This window comes from Lontra canadensis, unplaced genomic scaffold (assembly GCF_010015895.1).
Source record: "Lontra canadensis isolate GAN:19392208 unplaced genomic scaffold, GSC_riverotter_1.0 scaffold29, whole genome shotgun sequence".
NCBI classification, from domain to species: Eukaryota; Metazoa; Chordata; class Mammalia; order Carnivora; family Mustelidae; genus Lontra; species Lontra canadensis.
In genome coordinates, this window is record NW_022631023.1 from 11,414,738 (window position 1) to 11,429,796 (window position 15,059).

General features: G+C 42.9%; 1 protein-coding gene across 6 annotated transcripts in view; it reads right to left on the bottom strand.

The window, feature by feature from the left end:
• Positions 1 to 274: 274 nt before the first annotated feature.
• IFNAR2 (interferon alpha and beta receptor subunit 2) overlaps positions 275 to 15,059 on the bottom strand; it is a 32,559-nt gene continuing 17,774 nt past the window's right edge. For 4 of the 6 annotated variants that reach the window (XM_032865419.1, XM_032865416.1, XM_032865417.1 and 1 more), the window contains 3 exons: positions 12,876 to 13,044; positions 7,793 to 7,923; positions 275 to 1,037 (listed from right to left, as the gene is read on the bottom strand). In XM_032865419.1, coding sequence (XP_032721310.1) covers positions 375 to 1,037; positions 7,793 to 7,923; positions 12,876 to 13,044 — 963 coding nt within the window. In that variant the 3' untranslated portion in view covers positions 275 to 374. The remainder of the gene's footprint in view (positions 1,038 to 7,792; positions 7,924 to 12,875; positions 13,045 to 15,059) is intronic. The other 2 variants (XM_032865421.1, XM_032865420.1) reach the window with 2 other exon arrangements.

The following is a 15,059-nucleotide window of genomic DNA, read 5'->3' on the forward strand; positions in this document are numbered from 1 at the left end:
CTTTCTGGCTCCTTCCTTGAGCCTGCTGGACTCACTCCTGCTGAGTGTCTTTCTTGTCTCTCCCCATTCCCACCCTGGCTAATTTCATTACTTCTCAGAAATCTCGCAGGGCCCTGGACCACCCCTGAAAACCATTTGGGACGTGTAAACAACGCACTGAAGGATCCGCTGGTCTGGCTTCGACTCCCCTCCCAGATTGGTAATTTGCATGGAATTTGCATAGATGACATCTCCAGGCACCTCAGAGGAGAAGCCGACTGCAGTCTCCCACACCAGCCCGGGAACTTTGCGGACCACAGAGGAGAAAGTGACTGTGCAGGGAGGGAAACCCTGGAGGTATTGGTCAGTGCACGGTCATTAAATATTTTGGGGGTTCACCTCATTATATAGCCATCCCCGATGTCAACCTCCGACTCAGAACTGTCACTTTTGTCAGAAAGCACATCTTCAGGCCAAGGGCACTCTGCAGAGGGAGTGGGAAAGGATGGCTGTGTCCCTTCCCTGCCGGAGGCCAGAAAGCTTGGTTCCAGTGTGTGGGAATCCTCTAGGTCATATGTCTCTTCTGGAAAACTTGGTAACACCGGAGGGACGTCCGAATCATCATCGAGGGTGCTCACAAATACAGAGCTCAGATTTACATTGAAGATCATTTTGTCCCCAGCCTCTTCCATGGAGCTGCCGTCCTCGGAAAAGCGGTCCTGTAGCAGCTTCCCTAACTGGGGGCTGGGCTCTGGTGCCATCAGTGACTCCGCCTCCGGCTCAGACAGGTTAGGTTCCTCGGTGTCCGGCTCCAGGCAGTCCTGCCCGGTGGCCGAGGAGGCAGAGGTGGGACCCGGAAGCCCACTCAGCAGCCCGTGCTTGGTATAGCCCCCTGTGCTTGTCAGAGGGGCGGTGGTTTCATCGTTGCTGTCACTTTCATCGTCGTAATTGTAATTCCACACCTTCTTCTTCCTGTTAATATGAATCACCTCCACGAAAGCCACTGCTTCCAATGGTGGCATCTCAGGGAATACCCAGGCTGACAAGTTATTAAAATTCTTAAAAAGAGAGAGAGAGAGAAAGTATCAATTCTGTTTGTTCTTTACTTTCCGACATAATAAAACTCAATGAGAGTGGAAAACCCAAAAGAGTCCACTCCAAAACTGCTAGAACTGGTACAGGAATTCAGTAAAGTGTCAGGATATAAAATCAATGCACAGAAATCAGTTGCATTTCTCTACACCAACAACAAGACAGAAGAAAGAGAAATTAAGGAGTCAATCCCATTTACAATTGCACCCAAAACTATAAGATACCTAGGAATAAACCTAACCAAAGAGACTAAGAATCTATACACAGAAAACTATGAAGTACTCATGAAAGAAATTGAGGAAGACACAAAGAAATGGAAAAATGTTCCATGCTCCTGGATTGGAAGAATAAATATTGTGAAAATGTCTATGCTGCCTAAAGCAATCTACACATTTAATGCAATTCCTATCAAAGTACCATCCATTTTTTTCAAAGAAATGGAACAAATAATCCTAAAATGTATATGGAACCAGAAAAGACCGCGAATAGCCAAAGGAATATTGAAAAAGAAAGCCAAAGTTGGTGGCATCACAATTCCGGACTTCAAGCTCTACTACAACGCTGTCATCATCAAGACAGTATGGTACTGGCACAAAAACAGACACATAGATCAATGGAACAGAATAGAGAGCCCAGAAATAGACCCTCAACTCTATGGTCAACTAATCTTCGACAAAGCAGGAAAGAATGTCCAATGGAAAAAAGACAGCCTCTTCAATAAGTGGTGTTGGGAAAATTGGATAGCCACATGCAGAAAAATGAATTTGGATCATTTCCTTACACCACACACGAAAATAGACTCAAAATGGATGAAGGACCTCAATGTGAGAAAGGAATCCATCAAAATCCTTGAGGAGAACACAGGCAGCAACTTCTTCGACCTCAGCCGCAGCAACATCTTCCTAGGAACATCGCCAAAGGCAAGGGAAGCAAGGGCAAAAATGAACTATTGGGATTTTATCAAGATCAAAAGCTTTTGCACAGCAAAGGAAACAGTTAACAAAACCAAAAGACAAAAATATTTGCAAACGACATATCAGATAAAGGGCTAGTGTCCAGAATCTATAAAGAACTTAGCAAACTCAACACCCAAAGAACAAATAATCCAATCAAGAAATGGGCAGAAGACATGAACAGACATTTCTGCAAAGAAGACATCCAGATGGCCAACAGACACATGAAAAAGTGCTCCATATCACTCGGCATCAGGGAAATACAAATCAAAACCACAATGAGATACCTCACACCAGTCAGAATGGCTAAAATTAACAAGTCAGGAAATGACAGATGCTGGCGAGGATGCGGAGAAAGGGGAACCCTCCTACACTGTTGGTGGGAATGCAAGCTGGTGCAACCACTCTGGAAAACAGCATGGAGGTTCCTCAAAATGTTGAAAATAGAACTACCCTATGACCCAGCAATTTCACTGCTGGGTATTTACCCTAAAGATACAAACGTAGTGATCCGAAGGGGCACATGCACCCGAATGTTTATAGCAGCAATGTCTACAATAGCCAAACTATGGAAAGAACCTAGATGTCCATCAACAGACGAATGGATCAAGAAGATGTGGTATATATACACAATGGAATACTATGCAGCCATCAAAAGAAATGAAATCTTGCCATTTGCGACGGCGTGGATGGAACTAGAGGGTATCATGCTTAGCGAAATAAGTCAATCGGAGAAAGACAACTATCATATGATCTCCCTGATATGAGGGAGAGGAGATGCAACATGGGGGTTAAGGGGGTAGGAGAAGAGTAAATGAAGCAAGATGGGATTGGGAGGGAGATAAACCATAAGTGACTCTTAATCTCACAAAACAAACTGAGGGTTGCTGGGGGGAGGGGGGTTGGGGGGTGGGGTTATTATGGACATTGGGGAGGGTATGTGCTATGGTGAGTGCTGTGAAGTGTGTAAACCTGGCGATTCACAGACCTGTACCCCTGGGGGAAAAAATATATTATATGTTTATAAAAAATAAAATAAAAAAAAAACTCAATGAGAGTAACTGCACAGGGTTGAGAAGGGTGACGATGACACCAGCAACATCAGGAACAAGGGCTAACAGGTATGTACTGTTTACTTAATATTTGCGGGGCGCTCGTCCTACTGCTTACGCATTATAATGCATTTTACCCTCACAACCCGGCCACGAAGTAGGCTTACGCTTCTCCCCATTTTACAGCTGAGAAAACGAGGCAGAGAGGTGAAGAAACTTGCCCAAGGTTCATGAGTAGTGGGTGGGGAATGCTACATTTCAAGCTAGGTAGGCTGCCCGCCCCAGGGACCAGGTTCTGGCTTTCACTCCTTCCTATCCCACTCCCCTCGCTGCTTCTTACATGTCAGGGGATCGATCCATTTAGATTCTGGATTGCCGAGATATTCTTAAAGGATGTCAGGGAACAGTGGGAGAGGGGAGATGCTGGGGGGGGGCGCGATTCCATCAGGGTCCCCTGGACTGGAGGACCTTAAAGATGGGGAAGACCCCCATAAAGGCAAGACTCACATTCTATTCCAGCTCTTGGAAGACAGCACTGCCAGGATACAGCTGAGCTGGGTGAACTCTGGAGAATACAAGGCAGGCTGAGTCTTGCCCTGAAGGTGGATTCTGTCTCTAGGTTAAAACTAACTATGCAGAAGCTAATGGGGAGGAGCTGGTCCACCTGTGATGGTCACTGGCATCGTCCTCCCCTCTATTCTCCTGTGCCCACCTGGGCTGCCCAGTTTGACAAACCTGCTCTTCCCCTACTCTACGCAATCCAGCTTTGGCCTGAACTTTTCTATTGGGTCGTTCATCTTTTTTCTTATCGATTCATAGGAGGTCTTTATATAATTTGGATGCCAATTATTTGTTGATTATTTATATAATTATGATTATTTGTTACATATATTCTCTCCTAGTTCTTATTGCTTTACATCATCAATGACATTTGATGACAAGAAATTCTTTGTTAATGTAAAAAAAGAGTATCAATGTTCTTCCTTGCGGTTCTGCTTTTTGTGACTGAATCTTTCTTACCCCAAGGTCATATAGAATCTCCTGTCGTGTCTTCTAAAACTTTAACAGTTTTGCCTTTCATGTTAGTCTTTAATATACTTGGAACTGATATTTGTGTATGGTGTGAGGTAGAGATCCAACTTCATTTTCTCCCATATATTTACATTTATGGATCAGCCAATCCTTTCCCCATGGCAATATCTACTCATCGTTAGTCATGTTTCCCTATGAGTGGGTCTGGTTCTGGGCTCTCTACTTGACCAAATCTTTGTTAATTAATGCCTTGCAATAAGGTTTTATGATTTTCTCCACAAAAGAACTGTACTGTCTTCTATTAGATTAACTCCTTAAAATTTTTTTTTTTTTAATTTGACAGACAGAGATCACAAGTTGGGAGAGAGGCAGGCAGTGAGAGAGGGGGAAGCAGGGTCCCGGCAGAGAACCCAATGCGGGGTTGATCCCAGGACCCTGAGATCATGACCTGAGTTGAAGGCAGAGGCTTTAACCCACTGAGCCACCCAGGCGCCCCTCCTTAAAATGCTTTAAGAATATTTTTTATTACTAGTGTAATGGTAGTTTTGTTGTTATTTACTAAAAAATTTTTAAGATTTTATTTATCCATTGGAGAGAGGCAGAGTGAGCAAGTGAGCAAGAGAGCACAAGCATGGGAGGAAAGGCAGAGGGAGAAGCAGGTTCCCCACTGAGCAGGGAGCCTGATGCGGAGCTTGATCACAGGACCCCGAGATCATGACATGAGCGAGCTGAAGGCAGATGCTTAACTGAATGAGCCACCCAGATGCTCCTGTAATGGTATTTCTAAAAAACTGTGATTCTACTTCACTGTAGGATTCCAAGTTCAAGACCAGGTAAAACTAATCTATGCTGTGAGTAATCAGGACAGTGGTTATTCTTGGTGGGTCCTTACTAGAAGGTGTCAGGAGAGATACTTTTGGGCAGGCTAATGATAGTCTCTTTCTCGATTTAGGCGCGAGTTACATGGATGCACCGAGTTTGTGAAAATTCACAGAGCTTTACACTATGATTTGTGTATTGAATTTCTTGGATGTTGGAAAGTGGCTTCATGTTTATTTTTATAATGACTATTTCATAGATATCAACTCTGTCAAACTTATTAACTTTAATAGTCGATCTCTAGATTCATGTGAAGTTTTTAACTTCACCAGTTTTATCATTTATAAGTTATCATTGTCTCTGCCCTGACTCCTCAGACTTTAAGATCCAGGAGGGCAAGATTTTCCATCTGTTTTGTTCACTTCTGTATCCCCAGTGCCTGGAACATGTGGACACATGGTAGGTCCTCAGTAAATATTTGTTAAATGCAAACACCAAAAAAACAAAAAACAGAAACAAAAACAAACAAAAACAAAAAAAACCCCCAAAAGAATGAAAGAAGGAAAAAATAAAAAAAGTAAAAAGATGTCATTAAAATTTTTTTTAACATATATTGTCGATTAAACACATATACACAAATACACTAGGTGTTGAGTGTTTTGTTTTGCCATTCCTAGAGTTTTTACTTAAACACAGAGTAAGAATTTTTTTAACTATTTACCTTTTTTCCTTTAAAAATTTTTTTTATTATGTTCACTTAGCCACTGTATAGCATATATTATTAGTTTTTGATGTAGTGTTCAATGATTCACTAGTTGTGTATAACACCCAGTGCTCATCACAACACGTGGCCTTCCTTAATACCCATCACCCTGCTACCCCCTTCCCCCCAAACCACCCCTCCTCTGAAACCCTCAGTTTGTTTCCCTGGGTCCATAGTGAGGGTAACAATTTTTTTTAAAGATTTTATTTATTTATTTGACAGAGATCACAAGTAGGCAGAGAGGCAGGCAGAGAGAGGAGGAAGCAGGCTCCCCGCCGAGCAGAGAGCCCAACACGGGACTCGATCCCAGGACCCTAAGACCATGACCTGATCTGAAGGCAGAGGTTTTAACCCACTGAGCCACCCAGGTGCCCAAGGGTAACAATTTTTAATGGAGGAATACTAGAAAGACACAAGCTACTAACACCTCCTCTCAGTACTTGGGTCAACACAATAAATAATGGAGATATTTTATATATTTTTTATATACATGCATATATATGTATATATATATCTTTTTTCTAAAATTTATTTTTTTGGACACATCTTGGGGGGGGGAGGAATTCCAGGAAGACCTGGGGGGAGGACTAGTAACCCAGGCAGAGAATTTATCAAGGAGGGAATGGGTGTGGTGCTAAAGGCCTTTTTATCTCAAGGCTGCAATGAGAAATAGCAGTTAAAGTAGGATTTGCCCAAGACCTCAAGACCAAAGGAATAAATACAGCTCCGACAGGAGGAGGTGGATTAAGGTTGAGATAAGGAGGCAACTGGCTGCTGGCAGAAAAGACTTTGAAAAGTATTTTACACTGTGGGTAAAAAATGTCTGTTCTTGGGGCCCCTGGATGGCCCAGTGGGTTAAGTGTCTGACTCTTGGTTTCAGCCCAGGTCATGACCTAGGGTCCTGGGATGGAGCCCTGTGCTGGGGAGGCCGCTTGAGATTCTCCCTCTCCCTCTGCTCCTCCCCACTCTGTGTACCTGTGTGTGCTCTGCACCCCCCCTTTCTCAAATAAATACATTAAAAAAAATGTCCATTCTTGAAAGGCAGGGATCACAGTGTGGGTGAAACGCGGTACAGAGGCATCTAACCTCTCCGAAGGCGTAGCCGAATGCTGGCTGGGCTCAAACACCAGTTGTAACCAAAAATCTCCCAAAGCACACCCCCCCCCCAATAAACAACGCCTCCCCCAACCCGCCCCGAACAAATAAGACCAAGAGAAAGAAGAGTACAATTTTATCCACTGCGGAGGAATTTAAATATGTGGTTGTTTAAAAATGAGAAGAAAAATGTGAAATGAGTTCAAACATAGAAATGTGAGATCGTTTTGAATGAAAAACTCTAAAACGAAGAGGGAAAAACAGCAACGGGATAGAGAAAATGATCCATAATTTATGGGCACACGTGTCAAAAGACATGAGGAGGTTTTGGAAAAGTTGTGAGATCAATACCCAGATTTGTCTGAGGGGTTGAAGGTTCTGAGTAGAAAGGGGGCACCCTGGGGAGCACAGATGGAAAAACAAAGACAAACGGGCTAGTTTCACTAATAATTAAAGTAACACAAATGAGAGCAACTGCGGGTGACCTTTATACACATAAAAATGATTAATCAATGGCAGCAGAGCTTTGGAGAAATGTGTCCACCTACATGGTCGCACATGGCAGCACAAGTTAATTCTTTATCTTTTTTAAAGATAAATCCACCTGTGTACACATTCCACTGACATAATCCAAACGGAAAGATGATCTTTACAAAAAATGTTAATGAAGCACGTTGCGTTATTCATAAAGGCCAAAGAAGAAAAAGAAAAGCAAGGAAAAGAAATCATTTCAAATGCCCAATAGCTGGAAAATGATTAAAGGAAAGATAATACATTAATGAAAATGGAATAACAGGTGATCGTTAAAAATATTATGTGGGCAAAGTATAAACGGGGAACAGAAAATGGAAATACAGATACATATATATTTGGGTATCATTCAGTGATAAAACAGCTTGGTGTGTTTAGAAAATGGGATTTTTTTCGGCTGTGAAAATATTTGAGAGTATAATAAAAATCCTTAAGTTAAAATAAAAAATAAAGAAACTTAAAAAGAGACTACATACCAAAACTTTGGGGAAATCATTTCTTAAGCATATATAACCAACCCGTTTCAGTATTATTATGGTGCTTATGAAGACAGCAGCTATTAAAAACATAGTAATTATTCCTCCTATTCTGGCAGATTCTGATGACCCTGTTGATGAAAAATGAAATGACTTTATTTAGAAATAAATTCAATAAATGATCACAGATGGGAATAAACACACATTGGACTGATGGTGGAATGAGTTATCAGACAAGCAAATGTCACTATTATTAAACACAGAATGAAAAGTAATCCAAGTATACATAGTTTCCAAGGATAAAAGCGGCAGATTTAATTTTTCAAAGTAAAATGTCTTCCAGCTACTTTCTTCCTTTTTTTTTTTTTTAAGATTTTATTTATTTATTTGAGAGAGAGAGAGAATACAAGCTGGGTTAGGGGCAGAGGGAGAGGGATAAGCAGACTCCCTGCTGAGCCAGGAGACCCCCACCCCAAGACCCTGAGATCATGATCTGAGCTGAAGGCATACGCTTAACTGACTGAGCCACCCGGTGACCCTGTCTTCCAGTTTTAATGATGTTCTATGACTACACTCTCCAAAACAATAGCCATGACCTGCACATGACTCTTTAAATTTAAATTACCAAAATTGAGGGGTGCCTGGGTAGCTTGATTCTGGGATCGAGTCCTGCATTAGTGGTGATGGTGGGGGGGAGGTCCTTGCGCAGCAGAGAGCCCGCATCTCCCTCTGCCTGCCGCTCCCCCTACTTGTGCTCTCTTTCCTCTCCCCTTTTCTCTCTCTCTGTCAAATAAATAGATAAAACCTCAAAAAAATTAAATTAATTACCAAAGCTGAAGAGAAACTCCACCAAACTCAGTTTTCAGTCATCCTGGCCACATCTCAAATGCTCCATCGCCACTTGTTAGTATTGTTAAAAACAAAACAAAACAAAACAAAACTCCGGGCCCAAAATGGAGTCACTTATGCCTGGCCCCCAAGACGCGGGGACTCAACACCTAACCTAATTGCATTTTCAACCCCCCCCCCCCCCCCGGGACTGTAATCTTAACTGGTCATTCTGGAATTTCCTGCTCAGCACCGCGAGGTAATCCACCTGATATAATAACTTTCTGTCCCCCAAAGGGAGGTGACTTCACTTGAAAATCCTTTTTTTCGGTGTGACTTCCTTGTCCTGATTTTAAAAACCTTTTCTTTTCTGTAGCCCTCTGGAGCTCCTCTCTATTTGCTAGATGGGATGCTGCCCGATTCCTGATTTCCGAATTGTTCAACAGAGCTTATTAGGTCTTTAAAATGTACTTGAATGTCTGTTATTTAACAGTATACCTTACAGGCAAGGAGAGGTGGAAAAGAAGAGTTTGTCTGAAAGAAACAACTGGGTCATTCTGAGGCTGGACCTTGGCCATACGGGGTTCTACCAAACCCACTCTGTCCTACTGAGTGCCCCTGAAGTTTCTCATCAAAATTCCTTTTGGAAAATTTCAACCTTCTGACTGCAAGTGGCTTTTTAAAATTTTGTTTTTCCATCTCTGCTGCAATGTAAGCTCCACGAGATCAGGGATATTCTATTTTATTTGTGTGTGTGTGTGTGTGTGTGTGTATGTGTGTTTTGTTTTTTTGCTTTTTTAAAGATTTTATTTAAAATCTTTATTTTAAAGATTTTATTTATTTGGCAGGCAGAGATCACAAGTAGGCAGAGAGGCAAGCAGATAGAGAGAGAGGAGGAAGCAGGCTCCCCACTGAGCAGAGAGCCCGATGTGGGGCTCGATCCCAGGACCCTGGGACCATGACCTAAGCCGAAGGCAGAAGCTTTAACCCACTGAGCCACCCAGGCACCCCTCAATTTTATTTGTTTTGGTCACTGCCATCTCCCCAGCGTCTACAAGAGAACCCAGCATACAGTAGGTCCCCAATAAATATTTGTCAAGTGGATGGACACAGCTTTCCCTCAAGGCCTTCCCGAAGGAGCCAACCAGGTAATTTAGGACTTGACCAGAAGGGAGACATTTTTTAAGATCTCTGGTCTAAACTCCACCCAGATGAGTACTCCCCTAAGACAGCAGTGTTCACCCCCAAGTCTGAGGAAGTGAACACCGGTCCCAGGAGGTCTGTCAAGAATCTCCCACCATCTGAACCTGTCTGGTTCCCAGGTTGGGCTAGTTGAACGTAGTTCAGATGACAAGTCTCCACAGTGAGGAGTCCATGTTATGTGAACCTATCTGGTTCCTGAATTTCAGACAATAAGAATTGAGACATCCAATATTTGGATTGTGAAGGACACCTGTACTTGCGCTGTCTTGGGTAACGATACAAGAAGGGAGGCTGATTTGATATGCAAAATGATGTGCTCACACCACGTAAAGACAAAATGACATGACAATGTGCTATTGCATGACTGTTTCTAAGCGGGTAAAACAGAAAAGTCAGGGGAGAAACTGAGTCATCACAGAGCATGTCAACCCCAAAGAATGTGTGCCTTTGGTCTCAGACTTACATTCATCTTCCAGGTGGGGACTGAGTTTCTGCAAACCACCGTCTGTCATGTCATACTACTAATTTGTGTGTCTACTGGTGAGATTGTGATTTACAATAACAATAAAAAAATATTTATTTGGTCTTTGTCACCACTTCTTGGCATAGGGCTCTGAAATTTCCTAGGAATTTCCTAAGTGATAAGAGCAAGGAAGGTGAAGGAGTGTCTTTTGTTGTTCACATCCAAGCCCCTTTTGACCACACTTGAGTTTACCGTTAAGGAGATGACTTTGGAAAGCCCCTAAGGATGGAGGCTGGTTGCCAGAAGAACCAACTGGTGATTAGAAGGTTGGAACTTTCAACCCTACCCCTGGACCTCTGGGGGCAAGAGAGGGACTGGAGGTTGAATTAATTGCCAGTGGCAAAGGATTTAATCAGTCCTACCTTTGTAATGAAGTCTGCATAAAACCCCTAAAAAAGACAGGGTTCTGAGGGTCTCTGGGTTGGGAAGTTGGGGGTTGGGGGTGGTGTGCTCGCTTTAAGAGGACAGAAAAGCTCCCTGCCCCTTCCCCTCATACCTGGCCCTATGCAGCTCTCCCACCCAGGCTGTTCCTGGGTCATATCCTTTTGGAATCCACCAGGAACCCAGTAAAGAAATTGTTTTCCTGAGTTCTGGGAGTCATTCTAGTGAATGATCAAACCCAGGGAGGGGGTTGTGATTATCTCCAATTTACAGCTGGTCAGTCTGACACCCAGGTGACAACTTTGATCGCAACTCGCATTTGCAGTGGCAGTGGGACAGTCTTGTGAGATCGGATCTCTACCTCCAGGTAGACAGTGTTGAGATTGAGTGAAATCGTAAGGCCCTGAACTGGTCTGGGAGGATGACTTGGAGTGCAGAAAACCCTCACACCAATGGAATACACAAGTATTCCATGACGAGAGGAGAAAATAGTTTCTCCAGTCCATTAGTTTTGTTTGTTTATAAGATCATGGTATAATACAAATGCAAATAAAAAAAATAATACAATAAAACATCTGGTCTTTGCTCCTAGTTCTTGGCACAAAACACCAGTTTCCTGAGTGATAGGAGTGTCTTTCGGGGACCAAATCTGAGTTTATGCTGATGAGGCAAGGCAAGGCAGGGTGCTGGAGAGCTCCAGGATGGGGGCTGGTCACCAGAAAAACCAACCTGGTGATTAGAAAGTGGAAACTTCTAGTCTCACTGACCTTAGGAAAGGGAGAGGGGCTGCTGATCACATTTAGTCGCTAATAGATGATGGTTTAATCAATCACGCCTATGTAATGAAACCCAGTACAAACTCTGGTCAGCAAGGCTTGGAGAGGTTTCAAGTTGGTGGACACATAGAAGTATTGGGAGGTTGACGCCGCCTGACTCCGAGGGGACAGGAGCTCCTGCCCTATTTAAATGTGAAGGGAGGTCATGGGAACCTCTAGATTTGTAGCCAGACTGGACAGAAGTTTGGGTGGCCTAGACCAACTCCAGAGAGTGTCAGATATGAACCAAATCGGTGGACAGTGAGCTGATGTTAGAGAATCGGTATGAGGACATAAGTATGTAACTTCACTTGGAGTTCACGTTTTTGTAAGAGCTACAGGCATAAAGAATTTATACACAAGTTTAGGTTTGCCTGTATTTGACTGACACTCTAATAATGATTGAAGCTAACACTTTTTCCCTTTAAAGATACATTAAAGGAGATATTTTTTCCTTTAAAATTGGTCTGTTTGTCATCTGACCCTGAGGAACACAGGAGAGTAAAATCACAAGGAGGAACTTCATGTGTCAGGCAGTGTGGACCGTAGGTCACTTAACTCACAAATAAGCCACACCCTTGACTGTTCCTTCCTCTCGTCTCACCTTACTGTCTGTACTCTGGTAAATGAGAACGTTAAAGAAACTCTAATGGGAGCTGGGAAATTCTGAAAGGCTTCCTTGGTGGAGGTGTTCACTTTTGGCAAAACAATCAGGGAACTTGTTACTTCCTGGGCAAATCAGTGGCAGCGAACTTTCCTAAGCCTGACTGGTCTCACTGCAAATTTCTCCGTTTGGGGGAAGGCTCGGGAACTATGCTATTTACTGTTCTGATGCCTTTGCAACAGAAGGACTTCTCCGTCTTCCCAGGGACTATCTCAGCCACACTAGTGACTGTTCCTTCCATGTGCGAGCAATAGCCCACCTTCCTGTGAGGCAGGCCACATCCATGAGCCACACCCGACCTCCATAATTTGACCCTTTGATACCTCTGCCTATAATTGCTTCCAGCATCCCTCCCTCCTCCAGCCCTTGGCTTGAGTAATGGCCAAGCTAAGGGTGCCCAGAACTGAATTTCGTCCTGACTCCCTGAAATTGAAGCATTTCCATTTCAGGAGGACTTGACTTTATAAAGGTAGATACGGAACTGTCCCTCTAGTATGGCACCTTCAAGGGGACTCCATCACTTGGCTGCGACTGACCAACAGAATGTATCACTGTGATGGGCTTTCAGGGGAAGAGATAACTTCCATACTCCACGACTTTCAGATTCTTCTCATTAAATATGTTTTCCCACAGAGCAAAAGCTACACATGAATTTTTAAAAACTTATACCTGTGTCCCGTGCAGGTTGAAGGAGGGTACATTTTACTGGTGATCTGCGTATTGCTTCCAGATTTCTAGGCATAAAATAAACAGATACACAGTAGTTTGTGTTTGGAAGTAACTTGTCGATGACGTAAGTGAAATTTCCAATGACGTTTTCATCTAGTGCGGGGTTATGCTGTGAAAAGAAGCCAAAAATCAGGAAGACTTTGAGGGAGAATTTCGTTTAGAGGCAGGTCTAAACAGTGTCTTTGGGAATTTGTCTTCAAATCTTAAACAGGGATAAAAATATTGGCTCGATGGGAAAAAGGATTTTTTAAGTTACTAGGGACCAGGAATTGATCGTTCAACGCACACTTTCAAACCACGAAATCTAGTCTAGCAACTTCATTTTATAAATGAGTAGAAAAAGTTTCAAGAAGGAATAAAGGTTTCCATGATGCCATTTGACAAGATTATTTTGTCTTGCATTGAGATAACCCAGCAAAAATGAGAAAATAAAAAAAGATTGTCTTTTTTCATTAATGATATGTATCTACCCTTCAAAAGTGCTTTCATATGTATTAATGAATGGGATTTTTAAAATGGTCTGCAAAGTTGGCATTATCCGCATTCTCCAGATGATGAAACTACTGCTCAGAGTGGTTAGGTAACTTTCCAAGGCCACAGAGCTTGTCTGTGGCAGACCTGTGGGTGCTGATTAATTTCTTATTTTTTCCCTTAAAACACCTTGCCTCGTCCTTCTCACGTAGTTCTGTTCCATTTTGGAATTAAAGAGATGATACGAAGGTTGTTCTTCCAAGAAAAAACAACTTCTGTGTAACGTTTTATAGTTTTCAAAATACTAGCAGTTCTATGAATTAGGATTTCCAGCAGTTCAAATATGGCCTTCTGTAATAATGTTTTTCTGCAAGTTTCTGTTTAGAAGGAGGAAGAATTAAAAAAAGAAAGAAAGGAAGAGAGAAAGAAAGAAAGGAAGAGAGAAAGAAAGAAGGAAAGAAAGAAAGAGCAGGTGAGCCCTAAAGAACTAAAATCCCATGCATGGCCAATAAGCAATGAAGAAGAAAAGGGGGAGAGAAGTAGAAACTTTCTGGAAGAGGAATAGCCAATGGTAGCCGAGAATATCTAGGTCCCACACCTGGTGTTGCCATTGTGTGATCCTGATGATGTGTGAGATGCTTGCTTCCTGTTTCCCGAAGCAAGCAGACGTACCCCTGAGCCTATTTTGCCCCACCGTGCTTCGGATGCCCAGTCCCACTCCAAGCCAAGGCCAATCCCTTCTTGTGCTCATCGATCCTCATCTCCTCTACAACGTGGCTCCGCCAGTCCCCCTGGGACATTCCATCTGCACATGAACATCCTGTAACTTCTTCCATTTTAAAGTGTTCCTCCCTTGACCCCACTTTTCACTGCAGAGTATCTCTTCTTCTCTTGATAGAAAAACTCCTTAAAAGAATAAGCTCACCTCACTATCTCCAATTTCTCGCTCCCTTCTCTTTCTGGAATCTATTCCTACCAGATCCTTACCCCAACATTCCACCGAAGTCACTCTTATCAAGGTCACCGGGACTTCCATGTGGCGAAATCCAATCAACAATCCATAGTCTTCCTCTAACATGTCCCATTTACAGCATTTGACCCAGTAGATCACTTTCTCCTTCCAGAACTTTCTTCTCTCAGCCACCAGGACATCACTCTCACCTACTTCTCCTCCTACGCTGCTGGTTACTTCTTCCCAGTCTCTTTTGCTGTTTCCTCATTTGCTAGATCTCTACATTTTGAGTCCTCTGGGACTCTGACTTTGGACATCTTCTCTCTGCATATCTGCCTCTGGATGATTTTGTCTCTTCTCAAGGTATTAATACACACCAAGAAGCTAAAGATTCCTGTGGACATCTCTCCAGCTAGAAGCTCTCCCCTGAACTCCAGACTTGGAGCCTTCAACTCCTGCTCAATATCTCCTCCTGGATGCCTTGTGGGCACCTCAAAATGGACATATACAATTCCAAACTATTGAGATCCAACCATCTACCTCCTCTGTCCATAATCTACCCTATTTTAATGAATGGAAGGTCCATCCAGGTGCTCCTGTCTTTTTCTTCACCATACCGCACATCCAACCCATCCAAAAATACTGTCAGCTCCACTTGCAATACATATGCAGAATTTGACCACTTCTCTTTACTGCCGAGA